At 44.7% G+C, this 27921-nt stretch overlaps 1 protein-coding gene across 1 annotated transcript in view; it reads right to left on the bottom strand.

Moving 5' to 3' along the window:
* GALNT5 (polypeptide N-acetylgalactosaminyltransferase 5) overlaps window positions 1-27194 on the bottom strand; it is a 68241-nt gene extending 41047 nt beyond the window's left edge. Inside the window, exon 1 of the mRNA XM_063933700.1 lies at window positions 25203-27194. Coding sequence (XP_063789770.1) covers window positions 25203-26827 — 1625 coding nt within the window. The 5' untranslated portion in view covers window positions 26828-27194. The remainder of the gene's footprint in view (window positions 1-25202) is intronic.
* Between the last annotated feature and the right edge of the window lie 727 nt (window positions 27195-27921).

Raw genomic sequence — 27921 nt, forward strand, 5'->3', positions numbered from 1 at the left:
ACCAATACACCCCTCTACCAACTTAATTATGGAGTGATACCAACCCTTAGGTGCATCCAATCAGGAATGTCGATGTCAATGTCACTAAATCCCTAAACCGATATTGGTTTTGCGCCATTCACTAGATACAATAAAAGCGGCTTAGGACACCCCAGAAACTTTGCCAGCTCAAGGCATTCCACAAAGCCAAGTCTATATTCAGCAATCTATAGAAATTAAATATATATTTGTTTATAAGAAAAGATCTATTAACCTATTATAGATCTATTAACCGTCTGAACAATGGTACTCTGGAGTTCGGGCTTCCACCCTACAGATAGGGGAGTGTGAAGTGTTTACATAAACTATTATAAGACTCTTTATGGAACAACTGTTATTTTGATACTGAACTTTGAAGTTAGTGCCCGCTACCACCCACTTATAATATATATTTATTTATTAACAGCTTCTGCTATATATATATATATATATATATATATTAGAGATGAGCGGGTTCAGTTCGTCGAGATCCGAACCCCCCCGAACTTCACGTGTTTTTCACGGGTCCGAGGCAGCCTCGGATCTTCCTGCCTTGCTCGGTTAACCCGAACGAGGCCGAACGTCATCATCCCACTGTCGGATTCTCGCGAGATTCGTATTCTATATAAAGAGCCGTGCGTTGCCGGTATTTTCACGGAGATTGAACGGAGAGGATGTGGCTACGTTCTCTGCCTGAAAAGCTCCATATCTGTGCTCAGTGTGCTGCAAATATCTGTGCTCAGTGTGCTGCAAATATCTGTGCTGAGTGTGCTGCAAATATCTACGTTCTCTGTCTGAAAAGCTCCATATCTGTGCTCAGTGTGCTGCAAATATCTATGTTCTCTGCCTGAAAAGCTCCATATCTGTGCTCAGTGTGCTGCAAATATCTGTGCTCAGTGTGCTGCATTGTGGTGACCACCAGTATAGTACAGTACAGTAGGCCATTGCTGTATCTTGCAGCTCCGTGTCAGACTCAGTTCTAGACAGTATCCTGATCATCAGTGCTCAATATCTGCTGCATTGTTGTGTGACCAGTATATACTATATATATTATATATAGTAGTACAGTGCAGCATTTTGGTGACCAACAGTATATAGTTGTACAGTACAGTAGGCCATTGCTGTATCTTGCAGCTGCGTGTCACTGCAAGTATCCATTCCATATCTGTGCTGCATTTTTGTGAGCAGTATATATAGTAGTACGGTGCAGCATTTTGGTGACCAACAGTATATAGTTGTACAGTACAGTAGGCCATTGTTGTATCTTGCAGCTCCGTGTCACTGCAAGTATCCATTCCATATCTGTGCTGCATTTTTGTGAGCAGTATATATAGTAGTACAGTGCAGCATTTTGGTGACCAACAGTATTTAGTTGTACAGTACAGTAGGCCGTTGCTGTATCTTGCAGCTCCGCGGTGTCACTTCAAGTATCCATATCTGTGCTGCATTGTTGTGAGCAGTATATAGTAGTACAGTGCAGCAGTATACTACAGTACAATAGTCCAGTGCTGTTCTCGCTGCTCAGTGTCAGTTCTCCGTAGTATCATCAGTGCTCAGTAAAATCAGTGCTCAGTATAATCAGTGATTGATCAGTATAATCAGTTCTCAGTATAATCAGTGCGCTGTTAGACGTGCGCCCGTTTTCTGCCATTAGTGCATTGGGATTTAGACAATTGATGAAGTTATTGTGTCCCTGGTACAAAATCCCATCTAGATTCCACTTCACTAGGCAGGCGATAGCGAGATTTTACCAATTAATATCAGTGATTTATAATTAATTATTAATTACAGTGATCTTGCCAAATGATTCCAGTGATTTTGTCATTTTCTTCCAGTGATTTGGACCAATAATACCATAGATTAGAACGAATAATTCCTGTGATTTTGTAATTTTCTTCCAGTGATTTGGACCAATAATACCATTGATTAGAACGAATAATTCCTGTGATTTTGTCATTTTCTTCCAGTGATTTGGACCAATAATACCATTGATTAGAACGAATAATTCCTATGATATTGAGGTGTTTGTGTCGCTTAGCTTAGCCGTCCAATGACCACAGTGCACCTCTTTTTCTCTTTTCTTTGCATCATGTGCTGTTTGGGGCCAATTTGTTTAAGTGCCATCCTGTCTGACACTGCAGTGCCACTCCTAGATGGGCCAGGTGTTTGTACCAACCTCTTGGGTCACTTAGCTTAGTCATCCAGCGACCTCGGTGCAAATTTTAGGAATAAAAATAGTATTGTGAGGTGTGAGGTGTTCAGAATAGACTGGAAATGAGTGGAAATTATGGTTATTGAGGTTAATAATACTATAGGATCAAAATGACCCACAAATTCTATGATTTAAGCTGTTTTTGAGGGGTTTTTGAGAAAAAACACCCGAATCCAAAACACACCCGAATTCGACAAAAAAATTTCAGGGAGGCTTTGCCGAAACGCGTCCGAATCCAAAACACAGCCGTGGAACCAAAACCAAAACACAAAACCCGAAATATTTCCGGTGCACGTCTTTAATATATATATACATATATATATATATATATACACACACACACACACACACACACACACACACACACACACACACACACACACACACACACACACACACTTGCGGATGTGCCCAGTTTCACCCACTTAAGATTCAAATTTTGAAAAGTCCCTGCTTAGTGGGAAGCTGCAAATAATAACTGTCACAGTTTGCAGACCACCCAGCAGGTCACATGTTCCATGTCACCTAACAATTGCACAGGGAGAGTTCACCGATGACCAACTCTCACTCTCCCAGAGCACAATGGTAATGAGTGCAATATCATCAGCAACAGGACCCGGCGGCAGGGCCAACATCGGCGAGTCCACACACACTCGCTGATGCTGGCAGCGACGAGCGACAGCATGGAAGGGCGGGGGTGGGGGAAAAGGGGCCATGCTGTATTCGGCAGCATGGCCCTCGAAGGTGATGTTGCCCGTTGGACCTTAGTGCGGGGCTGTCGGAGAAAGTTGCTGAGAATGCACGGGGTGCGCACCGTCAGCAACATAGTGCATACACACTAGACGATATCGCAAAAGAGGTGTTGCAATCGGGCATTGTGTGTACCTGGCTTTAGGACAAACACATGCTGGTAGGTCAATAGCTTTCTGACAATAATAAACCCTTGAGTTAGAGATGTGCTTACATCATATAGGGAATATAGATGCAATGATAATGTGTTTGAATATACTGATGGTGAAGATCTAAAGAAACCATTATAGGAACATAGGGTTTTATATGCAGGTCATTTGTGGACTATATGCATTACCAAACTGATGGAATAGAATAACAAATGTGTATACAGTTCAATTGTTTTCTTTTCTCTGAGGGTACCTACTGTTGGGAGTCCAGCAGAAGAATATTGTATAAATAGAGAACAGCGCTTGGGAGTCATACTTTTTATTGTATTTACAGCTCATACATGTCTTTATTGGCTTGGGTATGTGCAGTGCTTAAGAAAGAAGAATCCGCTGTAGCTACAAATGACCTATTTGCCAGGTGTCAGAGATCATATCGATGTAGAGGTAGGCTTACAAAGGATCTCCAGTTTACGTCAGCTGGGCAGCTGATTTTTGTTTTCTTATCACAGCAATAAAATCAAATCATAGCCCTCACAGTACCTTGGGCCTAATTCATGTTTGTACGCAATGTAAAATTATCACGTAACGCAGCGATCATCAGCAGATGCGATTGCAATGCGCATGGGCCAAGGTGCCGCTGCAATCTCGCTCGCAATGAGGATTTCTTAGCAGAGTGATTCAAAGGAAGTTACCATTTGGATGTGTTAACAGGGAGTTTACGAAGTGCTTGTTAGTGCTTGTTAATTAGTGCTTGCTAGTGCTTTGTTAAAATGCAGGATGGTCATGGCCATTTTTGGGGCGTGTATCTGCCATCAGATGTGAGTTTGTGCGTGCAAAAACATGGCGCCTGTGCTGCTACTGCTATGGTCAGTCTGCGTAGCAACAGACCAACCCTTAGCACCGATGTTCCCCGTTTTTGCGTATAGACTGCGACTGTGTATGCACTTGTGAATTAGTTTTAAATAGCTCCGGTGGGCATCTCCTTTCATTCCTGGGCAGCAGCAGCACTTAGTAACTTTAGCAGTTCCATTGCCTAGAAATCGCAGTTGTATTTGCATACAAACATGAATTAGGCCCTATGATAAATAGGGACATTATTGGCTCTGCTTTTTATAGGGTAAAAACGGGTGTGTTTGCTGGAGATAGGGTTTCATACTATATATAAAGAGATTACCACTGGCTATAGCAGTGTGCTAAGATTTGTCTATTCTCTCTAGTGAAAACTGCTTATTATAGAATGTAAGAACAGGCTCAGGAAACCTGCCCAACTTGACTAGCTTGTTCACACATCCCCAGATCCCCTGAGCAGGGCTGGCGTCGGGGGGTGGGGGTGGGGCTGTCAAAAGGGACAACTGTACCGGGCCCCAATGATCAGAGGGGCCCCAAGGATATACCACTTTGTGCCCGGCGGGGATGTGAGCCGTCTTGTCCAAATAGGGCAGTGTATATAAATATGCAGCTGTGTCCTGCTGACAATACGAAATGAAAATATTGAAACGTTGAGCTACAAATTCTTTGCTTCGTGTGATTTCTAAACAGCTTCTAAACTGCTGCATACTTTATTTATTAATCTTGTGAAGGCACCAGCGCAGCGACGCTTCTAAGTTTGGAGTACCAGACCCTGGACAAGATAGATAGATAGATAGATAGATATATAGATAGATAGTGTCACGATCCGGGTATCTGGACGCCATTTCTTACCCATCAGATGCCTCCTAAGGCTGGCTCAGCGCTCCAGGACCGGATCCCATCTGTTATCCTGATGTGTACATTCCTGTATCCTCTCCTGTCACTCTGGGACGCTGTCACAGTAAACGCCATATTACACCTGGCATGGCGTCTCCCGCGGCCTCCGCCGCCGTCCCTGAACTTCTGCATGCAGAGTGTCTGAGTGGCGATTACGTCAGCCGCGGCCTCCGCTGTGTCCGCGTGGTTGGATGTGCATCTGTCAGTCTGGCGCCTCCTGTCTCCGGTGGCCGGCGCCGCCATTACTGTTTTCATTACCACATGGATTACAAACCAAACTTCCCTCCAAGTGTCTGCATGGGCGCAGCCATCTTGGATTCTGTCAGCTGATCATTTCCACCAATCTGTTCTCAGTATTGATAATCTGCATAATTGCCTAGCCAATCCCTTCCTTGCTGCAGGTATAAATACACTGTGCCTGAGCAAGGAAGGCGTCAGTGCTTTGGTTGTCAAACCTAGTTCCTGTTTGTCTCTCTCCTGTGATTGTCTTCCAGGTTCCAGCTCCTGTCTCAAGACTTCCACCATAGAGACCCGCACCAGCATTCCACCTGCGGTGTAGCCTGACTCTCCAATCCATTGTGGATTCATCTGTTTCCAGCTACAACATTACCTGCTTCCAGCTCAGCTTCCAGCAGAGTACAGCTTCCCTTAAAGGGCCGGTGTCCTTTCTACACTTTACCACTCTCCACCGGTATTATTATTTCTCCGCTCTCAAGTTCTACATTTCAGTTCATATTTCATCGCTCCCAAGTTCATTTATTATTTAACTGGTTCCAGCCAGTATCCACTCCGTGCTAACAACAGTCTGGTTCCAGCCAGTATCCACAGCAGCTGTTTTATCTTCAGCAACCCAGCTTTTCCTGGAACACCAGCTGGCACAATCCTGGGTTATCTCCATTGCTACAGTCGGGCCTGGTAAGGACTTTCCATCTAGAAGATCATAAGAACTATCTCACACTACCAGTGCCCTGTGGCTCCTGCCATCCTGTAGTACCCAGGAACTGTATTTATTCTTTGCTGACTTTTACGTTTTCTTTTACTGCTGCTGTGTTGCGGAGTTGTCATAATAAACATCATTGACTTTTATCCAAGTTGTCGTGGTCACGCCTTCGGGCAGTTATTATTCATGTTACTTACATGTCCAGGGGTCTGATACAACCTCCCAGGTTCCGGTACATCTCAGCCCCTACAACTGAGGCTGCCTCCCGTCAGCTCAGGCCCTCAGTTGTGACAGTAAGCACTGACCTAATGAATCCAGCCGGAGACCAGGATCAAGCGGCCAGGCCGATGCAAGAACTGGCAGCCCGACTAGAACATCAGGAGGCTGCACAGGGCCACATCATCCGCTGTCTCCAGGATCTCTCTACTCGGCTGGATGGGATTCAGACAACTCTCCGTGGATCAGGCGCGTCTGGTGCGTCAACCACAGTGACTCCAGCTATAACCCCACCCACCTTACCCATTTCTGCTCCACGTCTTCATCTTCCAACGCCAGCAAAATTTGACGGATCTCCAAGATTCTGCAGGGGATTTCTCAACCAGTGTGAGATTCAGTTTGAGCTACAACCTGGCAATTTTCCCAGTGACCGTACAAAAATTGCCTACATTATTTCTCTTCTCAGTGGCTCAGCCCTTGATTGGGCATCACCGTTATGGGAGAGGTCCGACACCCTGCTATCTTCCTACACTGCCTTCGTGTCAACATTCAGGCGCATCTTCGACGAGCCAGGCCGGGTAACCTCAGCTTCATCCGAGATTCTCCGTTTACGCCAGGGGTCACGTACTGTAGGACAATATCTGATACAGTTCCAGATCCTGGCATCCGAACTGGCATGGAACGACGAGGCCCTGTATGCTGCATTCTGGCATGGCTTATCTGAGCGTATTAAAGATGAGTTAGCTACCAGAGACTTACCTTCTAAGTTAGATGAGCTAATCTCACTCTGCACGAAAGTTGATTTACATTTCAGAGAGAGAGCAACTGAGCGTGGAAGATCATCTACTCCAAAATCTTCTGCTCCTCCTCCTCGTCAACTGTCACCATCTAAAGATGAGCCCATGCAACTTGGCCGTTCCCGTTTAACTCCTGCTGAGCGCCGAAGACGTCTCTCCGAGTTTCTCTGTCTCTATTGTGCAGCTCCGTCTCACACCATTAATGCCTGTCCCAAACGTCCGGGAAACTCCAAATCCTAGCTCGCCAAGGAGAGGGCCGGCTAGGAGTAATGATCTCCTCTCCATCTCCTCAAGATTGTAATCTCCCAGTCTCGCTTCAAGTTGCTCAACGTTATCGGAACGTCATTGCCCTCCTTGATTCCGGAGCAGCTGGGAACTTTATTACTGAAGCCTATGTTAAACGGTGGTCCCTACCCACCGAGAGACTTCCTTCGTCCATTTCTCTAACTGCCGTGGATGGCAGCAAAATTTTTGATGCAGTTATTTCTTTAAGGACTCTACCAGTTCGTCTGAGAGTGGGAGTTCTTCATTCCGAACTTATTTCTTTTTTAGTGATTCCAAGAGCCACACATCCTGTGGTCCTGGGCCTTCCATGGCTCCGTCTTCACAATCCTACAATTGATTGGACGACTACGCAAATCCTGGCATGGGGTTCCTCCTGTGCTGAGACATGTTTGTTTAAAGTATTGCCTGTCTGTTCTTCCTCCCCCAGGTCGTCTGATGTTCCACCTCCTCCATATCAAGATTTCACGGATGTGTTCAGTAAAGCTTCTGCTGATATCCTTCCTCCTCATAGAAAAAGGGACTGTCCGATTGATCTCGTTCCAGGGAAGGTTCCACCTCGAGGCCGAACTTATCCGTTGTCTCTGCCTGAGACGCATTCTATGGAGGAATATATTAAAGAGAACCTAGCAAAGGGGTTCATTCGACCTTCTTCTTCTCCAGCCGGCGCAGGCTTCTTTTTTGTAAAAAAGAAAGATGGTGGTCTGCGGCCGTGCATCGACTACAGAGGTTTGAACGACATTACCATCAAGAACCGTTATCCTTTACCCCTGATTACTGAGCTCTTTGACAGAGTTAGCGGAGCTACCATCTTTACAAAGCTGGACTTGCGAGGTGCATACAATCTCATCCGGATCCGTGAGGGTGACGAGTGGAAGACCGCCTTTAACACCCGTGACGGACATTATGAGTACCTCGTCATGCCCTTCGGATTGAGCAATGCTCCAGCTGTCTTCCAGCATTTTGTCAATGAGATCTTCAGAGACATTCTATACCGTCATGTCGTGGTCTATCTAGACGATATCCTCATTTTTGCCAACGATTTAGAGGAACATCGTTTTTGGGTTAAAGAGGTTCTGTCCCGTCTCCGTGTCAATCATCTCTATTGCAAATTAGAAAAATGCGTCTTTGAAGTCAAGTCCATTCCGTTTCTAGGGTACATTGTGTCCGGTTCCGGACTAGAGATGGATCCTGAGAAACTACAAGCAATCCAAAATTGGCCGGTACCCTTAACCCTCAAAGGGGTCCAGAGGTTCTTAGGGTTCGCCAACTATTACCGAAAGTTTATACGAGACTTTTCCACCATTGTGGCGCCTATTACTGCTTTCACTAAGAAGGGTGCTAACCCGTCCAAGTGGTCTGAAGAAGCCATGCAAGCATTTCATCTTTTAAAACAAAGGTTCATCTCTGCGCCTGTTCTGAAACAGCCTGACATCGACTCTCCTTTCATCTTAGAGGTGGATGCCTCCTCCGTTGGAGTAGGAGCGGTGTTATCTCAGAGGGCTAAAGATGGCCATTTACACCCTTGCCGTTTCTTCTCCCGGAAGTTCTCCCCAGCTGAGCGCAACTATGCCATTGGCGACCAGGAGTTGCTAGCCATCAAGCTCGCTCTAGAAGAGTGGAGGTATCTGTTGGAGGGAGCTTCTCATTCAATCACCATACTTACAGACCACAAGAACCTTTTATACCTGAAGGGCGCACAATGTCTCAACCCTCGTCAGGCCAGATGGGCACTTTTCTTTTCCAGGTTCGACTTTAAACTCCAGTTCTGTCCGGGCTCTCAGAATCGCAAGGCCGATGCCCTTTCCCGCTCATGGGAGCAAGAAAATGAGTCAGAGTCTTCAGACAAGCATCCTATTATAAATCCGTTGGCATTCTCCACGGTAGGGATGGACTCTATGCCCCCATCAGGGAAAAGTTTTGTGAAGCCGATGCTAAGGAAGAAGCTCATGCATTGGGCCCATGCTTCCCGTTTTGCCGGACATACAGGTATCCAAAAAACCCTGGAGTTTATCTCTAGGTCCTATTGGTGGCCAACTCTGAAAAAGGACGTCTTGGAGTTTATTGCATCTTGCCCAAAGTGTGCCCAACTTAAAGTATCCCGCCAGTCGCCTGCGGGGCAACTGGTTCCACTATCCGTTCCCCGTCGACCATGGACCCACTTGTCGATGGATTTCATTACAGACTTACCCATGTGCAACAAGTTCAATACCATCTGGGTGGTAGTTGACCGGTTCACCAAGATGGCACACTTCATTCCTCTCACCGGTCTTCCGTCAGCTTCCAAGTTGGCTCAAGTATTCATACAAGAGATCTTCCGACTCCACGGTCTTCCTGAAGAAATTATCTCAGATCGAGGAGTTCAATTCACAGCCAAATTCTGGCGAAGTTTATGTCAAGTCCTCCAAGTCAAGCTAAAGTTTTCCACGGCTTACCATCCTCAGACCAATGGTCAAACCGAGAGGGTGAATCAGGACTTGGAGGCCTTCCTCCGCATCTATGTGTCCTCCTCTCAAGATGACTGGGTTCAATTACTTCCCTGGGCCGAGTTCTGTCATAACAACCAGTATCATTCTTCATCTGCTTCAACACCATTCTTCACTAACTTTGGATTCCACCCTAAAGTCCCTGAGTTCCAACCGCTTCCAGCAACTTCTGTTCCCGCAGTGGATATCACCTTGCATCAGTTTGCCAATATCTGGAAGAGCGTACGATCAGCTCTGCTCAAGGCATCGTTCAGGTACAAGAAGTTTGCGGATAAGAAGCGTCGAGCAGTTCCTGCTCTCAAGGTGGGTGATCGGGTATGGTTATCCACGAAGAATTTGAGGTTAAGAGTTCCCAGTATGAAGTTTGCACCTCGCTATATCGGTCCTTTCAAGATTGAACAAGTCATCAATCCTGTTGCTTACAGACTCCAGTTGCCTCCCTTCTTAAAAATACCCAGGACATTCCATGTTTCCCTGTTGAAACCGCTGATCTTGAATCGGTTTCATTCCTCACTTCCTCCAACTCCGAAAGTCCAAACTCAACGAGGCGTTGAGTATGAAGTGGCCAAGATCCTGGACTCACGTCACCGTTACGGTCAACTACAATATCTTATTGACTGGAAGGGTTATGGTCCTGAGGAACGTTCCTGGACCAATGCTTCTGATGTCCATGCTCCTGCCTTGGTCCGGAGATTCCATTCCAAGTTTCCTCAAAAGCCAAAGAAGTGTCCTGGGGCCACTCCTAAAGGGGGGGGTGCTGTCACGATCCGGGTATCTGGACGCCATTTCTTACCCATCAGATGCCTCCTAAGGCTGGCTCAGCGCTCCAGGACCGGATCCCATCTGTTATCCTGATGTGTACATTCCTGTATCCTCTCCTGTCACTCTGGGACGCTGTCACAGTAAACGCCATATTACACCTGGCATGGCGTCTCCCGCGGCCTCCGCCGCCGTCCCTGAACTTCTGCATGCAGAGTGTCTGAGTGGCGATTACGTCAGCCGCGGCCTCCGCTGTGTCCGCGTGGTTGGATGTGCATCTGTCAGTCTGGCGCCTCCTGTCTCCGGTGGCCGGCGCCGCCATTACTGTTTTCATTACCACATGGATTACAAACCAAACTTCCCTCCAAGTGTCTGCATGGGCGCAGCCATCTTGGATTCTGTCAGCTGATCATTTCCACCAATCTGTTCTCAGTATTGATAATCTGCATAATTGCCTAGCCAATCCCTTCCTTGCTGCAGGTATAAATACACTGTGCCTGAGCAAGGAAGGCGTCAGTGCTTTGGTTGTCAAACCTAGTTCCTGTTTGTCTCTCTCCTGTGATTGTCTTCCAGGTTCCAGCTCCTGTCTCAAGACTTCCACCATAGAGACCCGCACCAGCATTCCACCTGCGGTGTAGCCTGACTCTCCAATCCATTGTGGATTCATCTGTTTCCAGCTACAACATTACCTGCTTCCAGCTCAGCTTCCAGCAGAGTACAGCTTCCCTTAAAGGGCCGGTGTCCTTTCTACACTTTACCACTCTCCACCGGTATTATTATTTCTCCGCTCTCAAGTTCTACATTTCAGTTCATATTTCATCGCTCCCAAGTTCATTTATTATTTAACTGGTTCCAGCCAGTATCCACTCCGTGCTAACAACAGTCTGGTTCCAGCCAGTATCCACAGCAGCTGTTTTATCTTCAGCAACCCAGCTTTTCCTGGAACACCAGCTGGCACAATCCTGGGTTATCTCCATTGCTACAGTCGGGCCTGGTAAGGACTTTCCATCTAGAAGATCATAAGAACTATCTCACACTACCAGTGCCCTGTGGCTCCTGCCATCCTGTAGTACCCAGGAACTGTATTTATTCTTTGCTGACTTTTACGTTTTCTTTTACTGCTGCTGTGTTGCGGAGTTGTCATAATAAACATCATTGACTTTTATCCAAGTTGTCGTGGTCACGCCTTCGGGCAGTTATTATTCATGTTACTTACATGTCCAGGGGTCTGATACAACCTCCCAGGTTCCGGTACATCTCAGCCCCTACAACTGAGGCTGCCTCCCGTCAGCTCAGGCCCTCAGTTGTGACAGATAGATAGATAGATAGATAGATAGATAGCTAGATAGATAGATCATAATCTGGGGGACCCCTGAGATCAAGTTCCCGGGCTCCTAGATTTCTGTTGCCGGCCCTGCCCCTGAGACTGGCCTGGCAATCTGAAGAAAAGAGAGTACCCGAAGGTAATTGGGCGCTTTAGGTGTGAGATGCTTCGTCGAGCTGCAGTCACAAGAGAAAGAGGAGAGTCACTCCCGTAAGTTAAGCACAAAAAAAGAGGGTTTTTTTTGTGACTGCGCTAGGTTTTGATGATCACAACACTAATGTATATTTCAATAAAACAGATTTATTCCTAAAATAGCACAATAGTTATACGTAAGGTATTAGATAAAATATGCACATATAACAAGTATTAAATAATACAGTTATTAAAATATAAAATTAACATGTAGAAGGACTACCCAATTCGCCAGGTGTTATATTAGGACTCAGTGGAGATATATGCAGTGACCGTTCCTGATATGTTTCCCCTATATTAGCACAGTCCAGCTTATATAATAGTCTCAGAATTTTAGGCAATGTCCAATGGATGGACTTGTTACCGTTAGAGGGTAATGTGCTCCAGAGTCTGTAGTGGAGAGCTCCTCATGCATTACGGTGTATGCTGTCCTTTAAGCGACGATTGCCATTTGCAGTCCGAGAATAAAGCAAGACGTCTGGACGAAGCTTCGGGGAATGGTTCGGTCCTCCTTAGAGTCACTCCTGGCAGGGGTCCCTGGTAGCACCTGACGCGTTTCGCTGCAACCAACTGGCAGCTTTCTCAAAGGTATGTGCAGTCTAAAGCATAAGGGGTTTATATACCACCTCTAATATGGTGGCTAATTAGCCCCTTAGAACACATGAGTGCAATTACATGACCACATTTAAGGCTAGATACATAAAATCATAATAATCTTGAGAGCTGAGACAGACCTACTTCAAGTGACATGTGTTAAATAACAAATGTGTAAATTATTTGTAAAAACGAGTGGTTTCAAAAGGTTTTTCTTAATATGGGAATAGATGAATAAGGGCAAACAGGAAGTGTACAAGCGGACTTTAGCCAATGGCTATGTTTGTTGTGAATCCTGTTGCCTGGGGGACAAGGTTATTAGCTTCCCTTATAGGTTGGGGAAGAGATAGAGACGAGAACCGGAGTTGTATAGTAACATTCTATTCCGGTCACGTGACTCGTCACGTGATCGGAGTTTTTCTTCTACTATGTCCGCAACATACGGCGGAGTATAGAGGCGGTTGCTAAGCAACTGGCATTAAGGTGGGGAAACAATTGCGAGACGGGACTGTGGTTACGATGTTCTGTTTACTTCCGGTCACGTGACTAATGTCACGTGATCGGGATATGTTAGTATTGAATACACAGCATACGACAGAGTGTAGAAACGGTTGTTAGGCGACCTGATAGTCACTTTATATTAACCCGGGCACATATTGACTGGCTAATCATGTTTAAGGCCTTAATTTATGTATGATAGTAAGCGTAATTATATCCCGATCCGTGGGTCCCTGTGAGCGTTACTTCCGCCCTCCAATGCATTGGGGGCATAGTACTTCCGCCAACCAAGGAACCAGAGAAGGGGATAACAACCACGTTTGGTATGTTTATTGGTCCCTATTAAGCAAGGGTCTATATCTATCAAATATGTTTAGAAATTTGGCCCCTCACTATAGGATTTTGATAAAAACAATATATGCAATAGTAATTAGCTAAATTATAGTTTACTAATCTATGTAAGAACTCAATCTCTCCTTCTTCCATTTGATGTGATAATCCACTATCTAAAATATCTGTTACTAAAATTTATTACTTTGTTCATAGCCCTAATATTGGCCGTGAGGGGCCAAATTTCTAAACATATTTGATAGATATAGACCCTTGCTTAATAGGGACCAATAAACATACCAAACGTGGTTGTTATCCCCTTCTCTGGTTCCTTGGTTGGCGGAAGTACTATGCCCCCAATGCATTGGAGGGCGGAAGTAACGCTCACAGGGACCCACGGATCGGGATATAATTACGCTTACTATCATACATAAATTAAGGCCTTAAACATGATTAGCCAGTCAATATGTGCCCGGGTTAATATAAAGTGACTATCAGGTCGCCTAACAACCGTTTCTACACTCTGTCGTATGCTGTGTATTCAATACTAACATATCCCGATCACGTGACATTAGTCACGTGACCGGAAGTAAACAGAACATCGTAACCACAGTCCCATCTCGCAATTGTTTCCCCACCTTAATGCCAGTTGCTTAGCAACCGCCTCTATACTCCGCCGTATGTTGCGGACATAGTAGAAGAAAAACTCCGATCACGTGACGAGTCACGTGACCGGAATAGAATGTTACTATACAACTCCGGTTCTCGTCTCTATCTCTTCCCCAACCTATAAGGGAAGCTAATAACCTTGTCCCCCAGGCAACAGGATTCACAACAAACATAGCCATTGGCTAAAGTCCGCTTGTACACTTCCTGTTTGCCCTTATTCATCTATTCACATATTAAGAAAAACCTTTTGAAACCACTCGTTTTTACAAATAATTTACACATTTGTTATTTAACACATGTCACTTGAAGTAGGTCTGTCTCAGCTCTCAAGATTATTATGATTTTATGTATCTAGCCTTAAATGTGGTCATGTAATTGCACTCATGTGTTCTAAGGGGCTAATTAGCCACCATATTAGAGGTGGTATATAAACCCCTTATGCTTTAGACTGCACATACCTTTGAGAAAGCTGCCAGTTGGTTGCAGCGAAACGCGTCAGGTGCTACCAGGGACCCCTGCCAGGAGTGACTCTAAGGAGGACCGAACCATTCCCCGAAGCTTCGTCCAGACGTCTTGCTTTATTCTCGGACTGCAAATGGCAATCGTCGCTTAAAGGACAGCATACACCGTAATGCATGAGGAGCTCTCCACTACAGACTCTGGAGCACATTACCCTCTAACGGTAACAAGTCCATCCATTGGACATTGCCTAAAATTCTGAGACTATTATATAAGCTGGACTGTGCTAATATAGGGGAAACATATCAGGAACGGTCACTGCATATATCTCCACTGAGTCCTAATATAACACCTGGCGAATTGGGTAGTCCTTCTACATGTTAATTTTATATTTTAATAACTGTATTATTTAATACTTGTTATATGTGCATATTTTATCTAATACCTTACGTATAACTATTGTGCTATTTTAGGACTAAATCTGTTTTATTGAAATATACATTAGTGGCCTGGCAATCTACTGAGTTAACTCTTGCAACTCTTGACCAGGAGATATGGTTATTAGGTCGACACCACTTAGGTCGACAGTCATTAGGTTGACCACTATTGGTCGACATGCATTAGGTCGACAGGGTCACTAGGTCGACTTGGTCATTAGGTCGACTTGGTCATTAGGTCGACATGGTCAAAAGGTCGACATGAGTTTTTTAAAAAATATTTTTTTTTTTACTTTTCCATACTTTACGATCCACGTGGACTACGATTGGGAATAGTAACCTGTGCCGCTCGCCATGCGAGGGGACACTGTGCACTAATTGGGGTTCCCCGTCACTTTATGAAGAAAACGACACCAAAAAAACTAAAAAAAAAAACTCACGTTGACATTTCGACCTGTCGACCTAGTACATGTCGACCCAATGACCATGTCGACCTAGTGACCCTGTCAACCTAATGCATATCAACCAATAGTGGTCAACCTAATGACTGTCGACCTAAGTTGTGTTGACCTAACGACCCATACCGCTTGACCAGGAACATCCATGGAGAGCATCACTAAGCTACAGCACCTTGGCGGGGTTTTAATTATGCTTTTCTGCCCAAAGCCAAACCACCATCTTCTTCTACCCATTTTCTCAGCCCTGTGGCATCAATTGCAACCTTGCTAAATACAATTAAAAGGTTAATCGGCCACTCAAAAGCTTTGGGCGATTTTCAATTCAGCTTGGTCCACAAACGCAGGCTGCCCTGTTTCTTGTCATACTTTATTCAGCATGCAACAGACGCAGTGTCACCTGTTCAACAGAAGAGTCTCCCTAGAAATAGTATCACAACTTGCAAGAATTCCAAACATCATCATATACATATTCAACGCTGGAGAATATTAGTTAAATAATACCTTGAAATATTAATAGCAGGAGTTACATAATCATATATACTTACAAAATAACACAACCCATCACATTCAAGGCAGCATTCATCCTTAAAATCCCTAATACAGGTATATCAATATATAAGATCTTTCAATAGCTTAGCAGAAGCAAGTATCTTGTGGGCTTACCACTGTTGTTATATGACAACTCCCAGTACGGTTTTAGGCATAGTACAGTAGTTGGGAGCTAGAAAATACAACATGCTTCAGGTTGCCAATACTAATATTATTTCATGTTTACTGTATACTCGCTATGTCACACTCTGCTTTAACTGGTGATTGATATGTGCAGGCTGGCATACTGAAAGAGCAAAAACAAACACATAACAACAATGAGCCACAACTGCGGCAAATAAGGCTGCAGTAACGAATGCCAAAAGAGTGCTAGCAGCAACAATCCAACACTGGACTGAGGCAGGAGAGTAGCTCTTCAATGAAGGGTCCCCAAAAATTCACCACTGAGATAAGGGGATTCTGTAAAGAGTTTAGTATGGGTAGAATTATTCTTTATAAGTTGGCACACAGACAGTTATCATGCACATGCACTGCGTAGTAGTACTGATTCTGTAGTTTCAAACCATGTTAACATGGTTTCTCATTTATAACTTCCGTTTGGAAACTCTGTAAGCTGCTCGGCCTATGGGGGTCATTCCAACTTGATCGCACGCTGCCGTTTTTCGCAGCGCAGCGATCAGGTCACTACTGCGCATGCACCACAATGTGCAGGTGCGCCGTACGGGCACAAAGCGGATCGTTGCAGGGCGATGGATTTACTGAAGAATCCATTCACACAGCCAATCGCAAGAAGATTGACAGGAAGAAGGAATTTATGGGTGTCAACTGACCGTTTTCAGCGAGTGGTTGGAAAAAGGCAGGCGTGTCCATGTCCAATCGTTTGCAGGGCGGGTGTCTGACGTCTATTCCGGGACCAGACAGGCTGAAGTGATCGCAGCGGCTGAATAAGTTCAGACCTACTCAGAAACTGCACAAACTTTTTTGTACCGCTCGGCTGCACATGCGTTCGCACACTTGCAAAGCTAAAATACACTCCCCAGTGGGAGGCGACTATGCGTTTGCACGGCTGCAAAAAGTAGCTAGCGAGAGATCAACTCGGAATGACCACCTATATTGGGCACAGGATCATCGAATGCTGAAATGCCTTCCACACCCCTGTAGCCTATGGGCTACAGCAGGGGTAGGCAACCTGCATCACTCCAGCTACACATGTCTGCATGGGTTCAGTATGATTCGCTCATGGACAGGATGCCGACTGTCAGTATACCGACAGTGGCATCCTGTCCATCATAATCCCGACAGGCCACCAATCAGCCCCCTAACTCTCCTCTGCCCCCTACCCTAACCTTCCACCGTGGGTGCCTAACCCTACCCCCCCCCCCTTTCCCCAGTGGTGCCTAACCCTCCCCGCTTGGTCCCTAACCCTCCCTTCCCCGCTGCCTAAACCTAACACTGCCCGATTGATTCCTAACCCTAACCTCCCCTTCTATGTGGCTAAGCCTAGCCCTCCATCCCCGCTACCTAACCCTAACACTAACACTGCCCGATTGATTCCTAACCCTAACCTCCAATTCTATGTGGCTCACTCCCCGCTCCCTAACCCTAATCTTCCCGGCCCTGCACTCTAACCCTAAACCCCCTTTCTCCTGCCTAAAAAACCTAACCACTCGCCACGGCAGAATGCCAGTGCGTCCCGCTGTGAGGATGATCGGGGTGCTGGCTGTTGGTAATGTGACGCTGGCATCGGTATCTAGACGCCGGGATTGCACCCTACTTCGGGGTCCCGGCGTCGGTACACTCACCGCCAGGATCCCATCTGTCGGGAAGCTAATTGCTTTCCCTCTGCATGCCCTGCCACAGTTTTGCTGTTAGGGTATTCTGGGATGAGTAGTTCCACAGCAGCTAGAGTGCCATAGGTTGCTTACCCCAGGTTACAGGATCGCTGAGAGAATCTGACACAGCACAATGGCCATGCATGTACATTAGGCATTCCACTCCATACCCAGAAGAAAAGTGACAGTTGGCCAGATCTACGAACTGGAAAATGCAGTCAAAAGCCTGAAAATTGCTGTTTTTGCAGGACTCACTGCATATCCGATATGTACAGACCTTCGCAAAGCAAAACTTTCCAGAGCTTGTACCCAACATGCAAGGCCATCTATAGATGGTATTGCCTAATAGGAGCCTAGGGCTTCTTTACGCCTTATTCCCTGAGAAGGATCCCTCCAGTGTCTCCCACAGCTGACGTCTGTGCATATGCAGAAGGACTCCCGGGTCATTGACCCTGAAGTCCTCTCCTCACAAAGGACAGCTGTTACTTGACCCTGTCGACCTTTTGTACTGTTTAACTTTTTCATGTCGACCTTTTGACCCTGTCAACCTAATGTCTGTCTAACATATGGTGTCTATCTATTGACTGTCTAACTAGACACTGTCTCTCTATCATCCGGATACCATTATTGGGAGAGCTGTCCGTTGCAATTTTAATCACAATTGCACATGCATATGGCGTTACATGTAATTGCACATTCACAATACGACGTGTGATACATCCCGTCCAGTGTATTTACGGAATGTGCTCTTATTGGAGAGACATTTGAGAAATGTCATACTAAAATAATATCTTATTGCCGTGATATGCAGTGATAAAGAATTATATTTAAAATAGGAAATGTCATAATGGGACCCATTTATCAACGAGTGATAAAACTTATTGCGTATGATAAATGGTGCTCCAGCCAATCAGCTCAAACTGTCATTTTTCAAACACATGACAGTTAGGAGCTGAAAACATAACAGTTAGAAGCTGATTGGCTGGCACAACAATTTATCACACACAACGAGTTGTATCACTCACAATGAGTTTTACCACTTGTCGATAAATGGACACCAATATTTGTAAATCAGCCTCTTGAACTTGTACCGTTGCTGCAGTTTAAAATTAAGCAGGGTAGTGTCGGATTCTATTATTATTGTTACAGCAGGTTATTATTATTATTATTATTAATATAATAATAATATTATTATTATTATAGGTAAAGTTAATGGGGCTAGCCTATAACTCATATGTTATATCTTCTTTCAAACACAATAATAGTAAAAATGTAAACAATGACCACAAAATATTAAAATACTAATATTAAGTAATGTGGCTTTCTACAGAGAATACAGTTAATCTTGTCTGATACAGTCACTGCGTCAAATCTCCTCCCAGCATATAATTAGGATATATAAATAGACATGACACAGAAACAATAGAAGTAGGCCACTAAGGCGATTGTGCTTTATTACACCTACAGTACCTAATGGATCTCATGTATAGCTCGGAATTAGCTGCACGTATGTCAGGCAGGGTGTTCTAGAAAAAGCAGACATATATTTCTATTTTATTGTCCCGTAATAATGCTGCTGTATCTCCATAAGTGGCTGTGGAAAAAACTAAAACAAGGGTTGTTTTCATTGTCAGTGGTGTGACTTGTTTTATATTATAATATAATGCTAAACAAAACGTCAACAGATTATTGCATATTGGGTGAAAGTGGTATCATATGATACTATAACTAAATGAACACATTCTGAAACCTTTTCTCAGGCACCTCACTCCTGCATGTTAGGGGCAGGGCATACTTGCCTACTCTACCGGATCCTGTGGGAGACACCCGATTGTTAGGGTAGTTGCCCGTAGCCCCGGGAAGATTGGGCATCACTCCCGCATCCGAATGTGGAGTTTAATATAGGGAATCCCAGGGTTCCTCAAGGAAGGAAGGTGGGGGGGGGGGGCTACTGACATAGTTCTTTGTAAATGCATCATTTTGGCCCTACCGCTATGCAAATACGTACTAATGCCAGTTATTTTTCCGCAAGGCGGTTGGGCTTAGTGACGCGAGTAGCCCATTTGGGGCATGGCCAGTAGCGAGGGACTGACAGTGTATAGTCACGGTGATATCAGGTGTCTGCCCGGAGAATAGGCAACTGTAATGCCCTCTAGAGAAGTTAAATGAGACCTGGGACTCTGTGACTGGCAATAGAGGTCACGCGGACAGACTAGCAAGCTGTGCTACCGGAGGAGGTGTGACTGAGTGGCATTCACCATCTTTCCCACACATGAGAGGTGGAGGACTTCAGAGACAGATCCTTGGGTTGCCTGGACAGAGAATTCCGGCCAGTGGACTGGGGAAGGGGGGTGGGGGGTGGGGGGGGTGGGGTGGCCAGGAGAGGCCAGGTGTATGGTGTCCCAGAGCAGTGTGCCTAAATTATGTTAGTGGGTGAGGTGGAGGTGAGTATGTGTCACACATATTAGAAGAGAGGAGAATCCTGTTACTAAAGACTGCATTAGCCAGTAAGGGGATATGGCTGCTGGAAGGCAGCATGGCTGGCTACCATGTTCGAGAAGATCCTAAACAGCAGAACAACCCCATAGAGGGATGGGGAGAGCTGTGGGGGTGTGGTATGGAAGGTAGATAGTAACTAGGTCGACAGTGCCTAGGTCGACCACTATTGGTCGACAATAACGAGGTCGATCAGGGTCTCTAGGTCGACAGGGTCTTTAGGTCGACATAGTCTAGGTCGACAGGTCAAAAGGTCGACATGAGTTTTTTATGGGGGGTTTGTGTCGTTTTCTTCGTAGAGTGACCGGGAACCCAAATTAGTGCACCATGTCCTCTCGCATGCTTCGGGCAATGTGCCTCGCTCCGCTACCGCTGCGCTCGGCACAGGTTACCATTCACAATTGTAGTCAACGTGGATCGTAACGTATGAAAAGGTTCAAAAAAGAAGATTTTTTTAAAAAAACTCATGTCGACCTTTTGACCTGTCGACCTAGAAAAAGTCGACCTAGAGTCCCTGTTGACCTAGAAACCCTGTCGAACTAGTTACTGTCGACCAATAGTGGTCGGCCTAGATAGTGTCGACCTAGTTACTGGCGACCTAGAGACCGGATCCCCAGCTGTGGGTGCTGTGTGCAATCTGTGTGTATTAAGAAGTAACATTACTAACAGAAATGTAGGTGTGTTGAGGCATCATTTTTTGAGTAAACATTGCTGACAGAAATATATGTGCGCTGTGGCGCCATCTTAAAATTAACTATGGGGCACATTTATCAATGACTGATATTCTTGTTATCGCACTGCATTACCACGCTACATCACTTATGTCCACACCTGCAACAGACGTTGATGTAAAATTTGCATGTAAGGGGATTTAGGGGCCCTTAACAATAATTGCATTTGCAATGCGATCTTGGCACAATATTATTTGTATTGTATTGCAGGTTATGATTACACAGCCCAAATGTATGAAGGCGCGCATGCATGGACAGGAAGAGTCCTTCTCTGCAATGTGTTTACTTCAGTGCCGGGACTCCTGCACACGTGCAGTCTATTGACCATGCATGCATGTGGCCATTGCTGGGGAGGGTTCCGTAGGCTGATGATGTGCACATTTAATAGTTATAGAGCTGGCACCATTATGTGAACCGGCTAGTGATATTGACCTGACTACAAGAGCCACTGGCGAGGCTGTCAGAGAGCTCTGCTGCTACTCCTCCGACTACATGTTGTGGGAGTTTCATATAAAGGAGCTCTGCATTGCAGAGCAAGGAAATTCTTGTGTGAGGGATAATAATAATTCATTAAGGGGGTGCAAAGTAGATAGGTGGTTATTACTTTTCAAAATTTTCACAATAATGATCCTTTAAGAATTTTACCCTTTTATCCCTGAATCATTGTGACACATCTAGCCTGGCATGATGCATCATGGTACATAAATAAATGTGTCCTGCAGTCTGAAGCAAATAAACTGCACATCACCAGGATGGATGTAACATAACAGACATAGATTGTTTTTGCTGAAACAATGGGGGTAATTCCAAGATGATCGCAGCAGGATTTTTTTTAGCAATTGGGCAAAACCATGTGCACTGCAGGGGAGGCAGATATAACATGTGCAGAAAGAGTTAGATTTGGGTGGGTTATTTTGTTTCTGTGCAGGGTAAATACTGGCTGCTTTATTTTTACACTGCAAATTAGATTGCAGATTGAACACACCCCACCCAAATCTAACTCTCTCTGCACATGTTATATCTGCCTCCCCTGCAGTGCATATGGTTTTGCCCAATTGCTAAAAAAAATCCTGCTGCGATCAACTTGGAATTACCCCCAATATCCAGTCAATTGTAGAAAAGGATTACCCCCACCAGATTGTGAGTGCTGTGTTGCCTGCAAAAGCAGTCTGAATTTTGAAGTGCTTGCTCTAATATGATGTAAAGCTAGAGACAGCATCCATTGACAACTGGATGCATAAATGTGTCAGCATACTAGTAATATAGTCACTATTAATCACTATGCTAAGGTGTTCGACCTAGTAATGGAGCACTTTAAAGATAATGAGTTGGTGAAGTCAGGAGTCCCCGACTTTCCAGAAGCAAAGAAGAAAAGGCCCAATGGATTAGAACTAAGGGGTCTATTTACTAAGCCTTGGTTGGAGATAAAGTCACTTGAGATAAAGTACCAGCCAGTCGGCTCCTAACTGACATGTCACAGGCTGCGTTTAAAAAATGGCAGTTAGGAGCCGATTGGCTGGTACTTTATCTCCATCCAAGGCTTAGCAAATAGACCCCTAAACTGTTAACATAACTGTGCCCAGTGGCAGAGTGGCGGTTACATGTATATGGTGTGATCAACATACTGCAATAGTTGTTTTTCTACATTAAACATGCTCCATCTGTATGGGATACACAGTAATCCCCACCTGCTGCTACTCTCAATTTAGCTGCGGAAAAGTCTTTGGACTAGATATAATAACAATTGTAAAACAGACAAGTGTTGGTGTTGCCCATAGCAACAGATCAGATTCTGTCTATCATTTTCTAGAATGCAATAGAGAAATGACCAAAATATGGTTGCTATGGGAAACACCATTACTTTTCATTTTCAGAAACTTTGATAAATCTACCCCTTTGTCTGAAATACTCCTTTATTATACATTGCTACTTAGTAAGTAGCATACATAACAAGACAATTGATAACATGGGATACGGTCGTTAGGTCGACACAACTTAGGTCGACAGTCATTAGGTCGACCACTGAAGGTTGACATTGGCATTAGATCGACATGCACTAGGTTGACATGGGCAAAAGGTCGACATGAGTTTTTCCCTTTTTTTGTACTTTTTCATACTTTACGATCCACGTGGACTATAATTGGGAACGGTAACCTGTGCCAAGCGCAGCGAGGCATCTTGCCCGAAGTGGGGGGACACGGTGCACCAATTGGGGTTCCCCGTCACTTTACGAAGAAAACGACACCAAAAAAGTCCAAAAAATCATGTCGACATTTTCACATGTCGACCTACTACATGTCGACCTAATGCCCATGTCGACCTAGTGCATGTCGACCTAATACCCATGTCGACCTTCAGTGGATGACCTAATGACTGTTGACCTAAGTTGTGTCCACCCAACGACCCATACCCGATAACATGCATCTCATTACTATTAAATAAACAAGGATGTTGTTCAGGGAGTAACCTTTATAAGGGGATCCGGTCTCTAGGTCGACAGTAACTAGGTCAGAGCCGGCCCTAACCAATATGATGCCCTAGGCAAGATTTTGGCTGGTGCCCCCTAGCACCACCGCTGATTCCACCTCTGACCTTGCACCTCTTTCCCAGCACCATCACCCCTCACCCGTAGCAGTCCTTATTTTGGTGTTTGTACCCCCTATATTTTAAATAGGAACAGTTTGTACATTTGGCGCACAGCCCAAAAAGGGGTGTGTTTTTGCTGGCAACGGGCATGACCACACAATAGTAACCCCAATTCCAATTACGCCACACAGTACTGCAACTTTATTCACATTTGATCATGCGATAGTGTCCATAATTCATATTACATCCCACAGTAGTATCACTTTACCTTAAACGTTACTCCTCACAGTAGAGCCCCTTATTCACAATACATCACACTGAATTGCTCCTTATTCCCATTACACCACATTCTATTGCTCTTTATTCACATTAGACGACACAGTAGTGCCTTTTCTATAGGCAACGCCACATAGTAGAGCACCTTATACACATAATGCCACACATTAGTAATGCATTTATACACATAATTCCCCTTACACATATGAGACACATTATTAATGTCCTTATAAACATAATGCGCCTTACACATTATGACAACCTTTATTAATGCCCTTTTACACATAATGTCCCTTACACATATGCTGCACATTATTAATGCCCTTATACACATAATGACACACATAGTGCCCCCTACACATTTGCTGCACATTATTAGTGCCACTATACACATAACAACACACATACAGTAGTACCCTTTTACACATATGCCGCAGATTATTAATGCCCTTATACACATAATGACACGCATAGTGCCCCTTACACATATTCCAAACACTACTGCACAACCAACCCAATCACATGCACACAGCAATCGCACTGCCACTAACACTGTGACCTCTGCCTCTGCTTGGATACAGATGTGTCCTCATAAATCTTGCCTCAATGCTACCGCCTGGCACCTTTTTTGAATCAAAATGCATCTTATTTGCATTGCTATGTGGCTAGGATGCACAAGCAGCTTCTACGGATTAAAATGATATGCAGCATGCCTATATACTGTGTGAGACCGCGGCTGTATCTGCATATGAAATGCTACACACAGAATATAGGCATGCTGTATATCATTTTAATCAGCAGAAGCTGCTGATGCCCCTAGGCATATCAAATGCCCTAGGCAATTGCCTAGTTTGCCTATACCTATGGCCGGCTCTGAACTAGGTCAACCACTATTGGTCGACAGTAACTAGGTCAACAAGGGTCTATAGGTTGACTGGGTCTCTAGGTCGACATGTTCTAGGTCGACAGGTCAAAAGGTCAACATGAGTTTTTTACAATTTTTTTCTTTTTTGACCTTTTTCATACTTAACGATCCACGCGGACTACGACTGGGAATTGTAACCTGTGCCAAGCGCAGAGGTAGTGGAGCAAGGCACCTTGCCCGAAGCATGGCGAGCGAAGCGAACCGTGCGAGGGGACACGGTGAACTAATTGGGGTTCCCGGTCACTGTACAGAGAAAACAACACCAAAAAACCATGAAAAACTCATGTTGACCTTTTGACCTGTCGACCTAGAGACCTTGTAGACCTAGTTACTGTTGACCAATAGTGGTCGACCTAGTTACTGTCAACCTAATTACTGTCGACCTTGCATACCACACCCCTTTATAAGTGAGGACTATCTCAGCAAATCATTAATAGCTGCCACAGGAGATGTAGTCTACAAGGATTGTAAGTAACAGAAACAGATCTTACCCTTTAGGCCTGGTGTCCTCGATAGCTCGGTCCAGCGGGATCAGGTCACTCAGATAGACGTTAAAATTTCCTTCATTCCATCTTCTCTTCGCTTCTTGCTCCTTGTCTTTAGGGACCACCACAGACCTCCCAAGCTGCCCAGGAGCTCTCAAGTCTCTAGGACTCATAGTTGCATCAACAGTTAAAACTTTGTGCCTCCTGGGGACATCTGATGCATTCCCTTTACCCTGCTTGTTTCCTTCATCCGTTTTAATAGGATGACCAGAGTCTGCATTCACCAGTTTACTTGTAATGTTCTGTCTTATGCTGCTGACACTTTTGTTTCCCTTAATCTCAGAGATTCCTAAAAACCCTTGTTTAAAACTGAGCAGTGGGTTAGAAATTTTAACTTTGGCAACAATATCGGTAATGGGCAATGTAGGGTATATAGAAGCATTCAGTTTTTTAACTGTCACATTCAACAAATCATGTACCTTGGTCTCACTGACGGATACATTACTATTAGCTGCTACAAGTTTATTTACATTGGCAGGCAATTTTTCAGTCAAATTCAACTTATTGACTAAAACAACATTTTCAAGAGGTAGTTCATTAAGATGCTGTTTTTCTAAATCTTTCAGATTTTCTCTTGACCCTTTTAGTTTTAAAGTGACAATGAATGGACCCTTAATTTCCTTTCCCTCTTTATCCTTGGGTTCTGCTTCATCTTTAGGGGCCCCTGCAGGATTCAGATCCTGTGCTCCTTTATAGACCTCTTCATCTTTGGGCTTCACTGCATTTTTTGAGCCCCCTGCTTCCTTGGACTCCACTGCAACTTTAAAGTCCCCCGATTTCTTGGACTCTAGTACATCTTTAGAGGCCCCTGTGTCTTTATGCTCTACCCCTGCACCTTCAAGTTTCACCCCTGCATTCTTACTCTTAAAGTCCCCTACTTTCTTGAACTCCAGCACATCTATGGGCTCTACCCCTGCACCTTCAAGCTTTACCCCTGTATCCTTACTATTAAAGTCCCCCGCGCCTACAATTTCTTCTGGATTATGCACCTTCCCAACCCCTAGAATAAATGTATTTGTATGTAGTCCAATAACCAGCCTATCATCTGCGGCAGCAGGTGTATTCAGGGGAAGTTTAGACATATATGATTTTACCACAAGCAGGTTTGTCACATTTAAAACGTCCAATTTATCCTTTTTGCCCTGAGCCCTGAAGTGGGGAGTGAGGGATCTGGCTGCTGGTATGCCCAATGGTGAAAGTGTCTTTTTAAAAAGAAATGGTTTTATAGTCCTCTTTCTCTTCCCAACCTTTATTTTAAAATCACTGTCAAGTGCATTCCCTGGAGGTGCGAGTTCATCTTCTGGGGGGTGAAATATGCCTTTTAGTTTAGTAGTGTCATGATTTCCCAGAGGGTACCACTTACTGTCCATATTCCTCCTTCCTGGGGACTTCCAGGCTCCAAAGCCAACTCTCTCCCTCCGGACCAGCTCCTCTTTCTGGTGTTTGCTATTAATGTCACTGAAAGAGAACCTCAGTGCTGCCATGTCAAAGATCAGCCAGATGACAGAGGCGATGAATATAAATGCCAGGGCCCTGCCACTGCCACGAAAGTACTTCCTTACCCTGTGCATCCTCAGTGCAATTCCTGGGACTTGTCTTCCAGCCTCTGCAGCACATGGGGAACAGTCCTGCTGCTGCTGTTGCCTGGCTCACTCCTGCCTGCGTGGCATTTCTAGTGTCCCTCCTGTCCTCCTCTTCTCCTGGCACTTCTGCACCTAGCTGGGATAAACTTCAGAGCCCCACAGCAGCACCATCATCTCCTCTTCTGATCACATCCCATATCCTGCTGATTGGAGACACTTCAGTCGGCAAATGTAGTAAAGCAGACGTGTATATTCCCCACCCAGTCTCCTTATAGCTTGTATGGAAACTTGAGAAGCCGCCACATATGAGGAAATTGTGTTGGTGTGTGAGCCAGCAGTGAGAGTGCAGCCCTCACCTTGTTCTGGGTGTGTAACTCCTTCCTTGCTGGAGAAGACGCGGAGGATATACTAAGCTGTTGCTACATAAAGATCAGACCTAAAATCCAACACACCTATATACACTGTAAACTTTCTTGTTTGTGCATATACTGCCTTGTAGCCAAACTGTTGAACAATCTGTAAGATCTAAGTGTTTATCTGATTGAGTGTCCAGAATGTGTTTATTTACATTGCAGTAATACTTGTGAGTGTTCCTCTAATGCTTTATGCTACACAGCTGCATGTTTTTACAGTCTTAAGTTTCCTAGGAAGGTATATATGTTTTTACAGTCTGAAGTTTCCGAGGAAGCTATTATGGATACCCAGTTTCGGTGTGGATGAAGGACACACTTTATCTTACGTTAGTGACAATTTCACCTGGTCTGCACCTATTTATTTATCCCACTTATTTTCTAATTGCAGTAACCTCACTTTAGTTACACAGACTAGCGCAGACAACTAGTTATACAGTTTGGTTTTTATAAATAAATATACATGTGAATGATACTGTGTAACAAATGATACTTTATAATTAACTTCTTTTGTCCCATATATAGCTGTATAGTAAGAGCTCCCATGTTGCCCTGTTTTTTTTCCAGAAAGTCCCCTCTTTTTCACCTACAAATTTTAACTCATACTGTATACATGTTATTGTAATTTAATGCCCATAAGAACCCAAATTATCAGGACAACTTGAAATAGGT

Source organism: Pseudophryne corroboree, chromosome 7, assembly GCF_028390025.1.
Source record: "Pseudophryne corroboree isolate aPseCor3 chromosome 7, aPseCor3.hap2, whole genome shotgun sequence".
Taxonomy (NCBI): Eukaryota; Metazoa; Chordata; class Amphibia; order Anura; family Myobatrachidae; genus Pseudophryne; species Pseudophryne corroboree.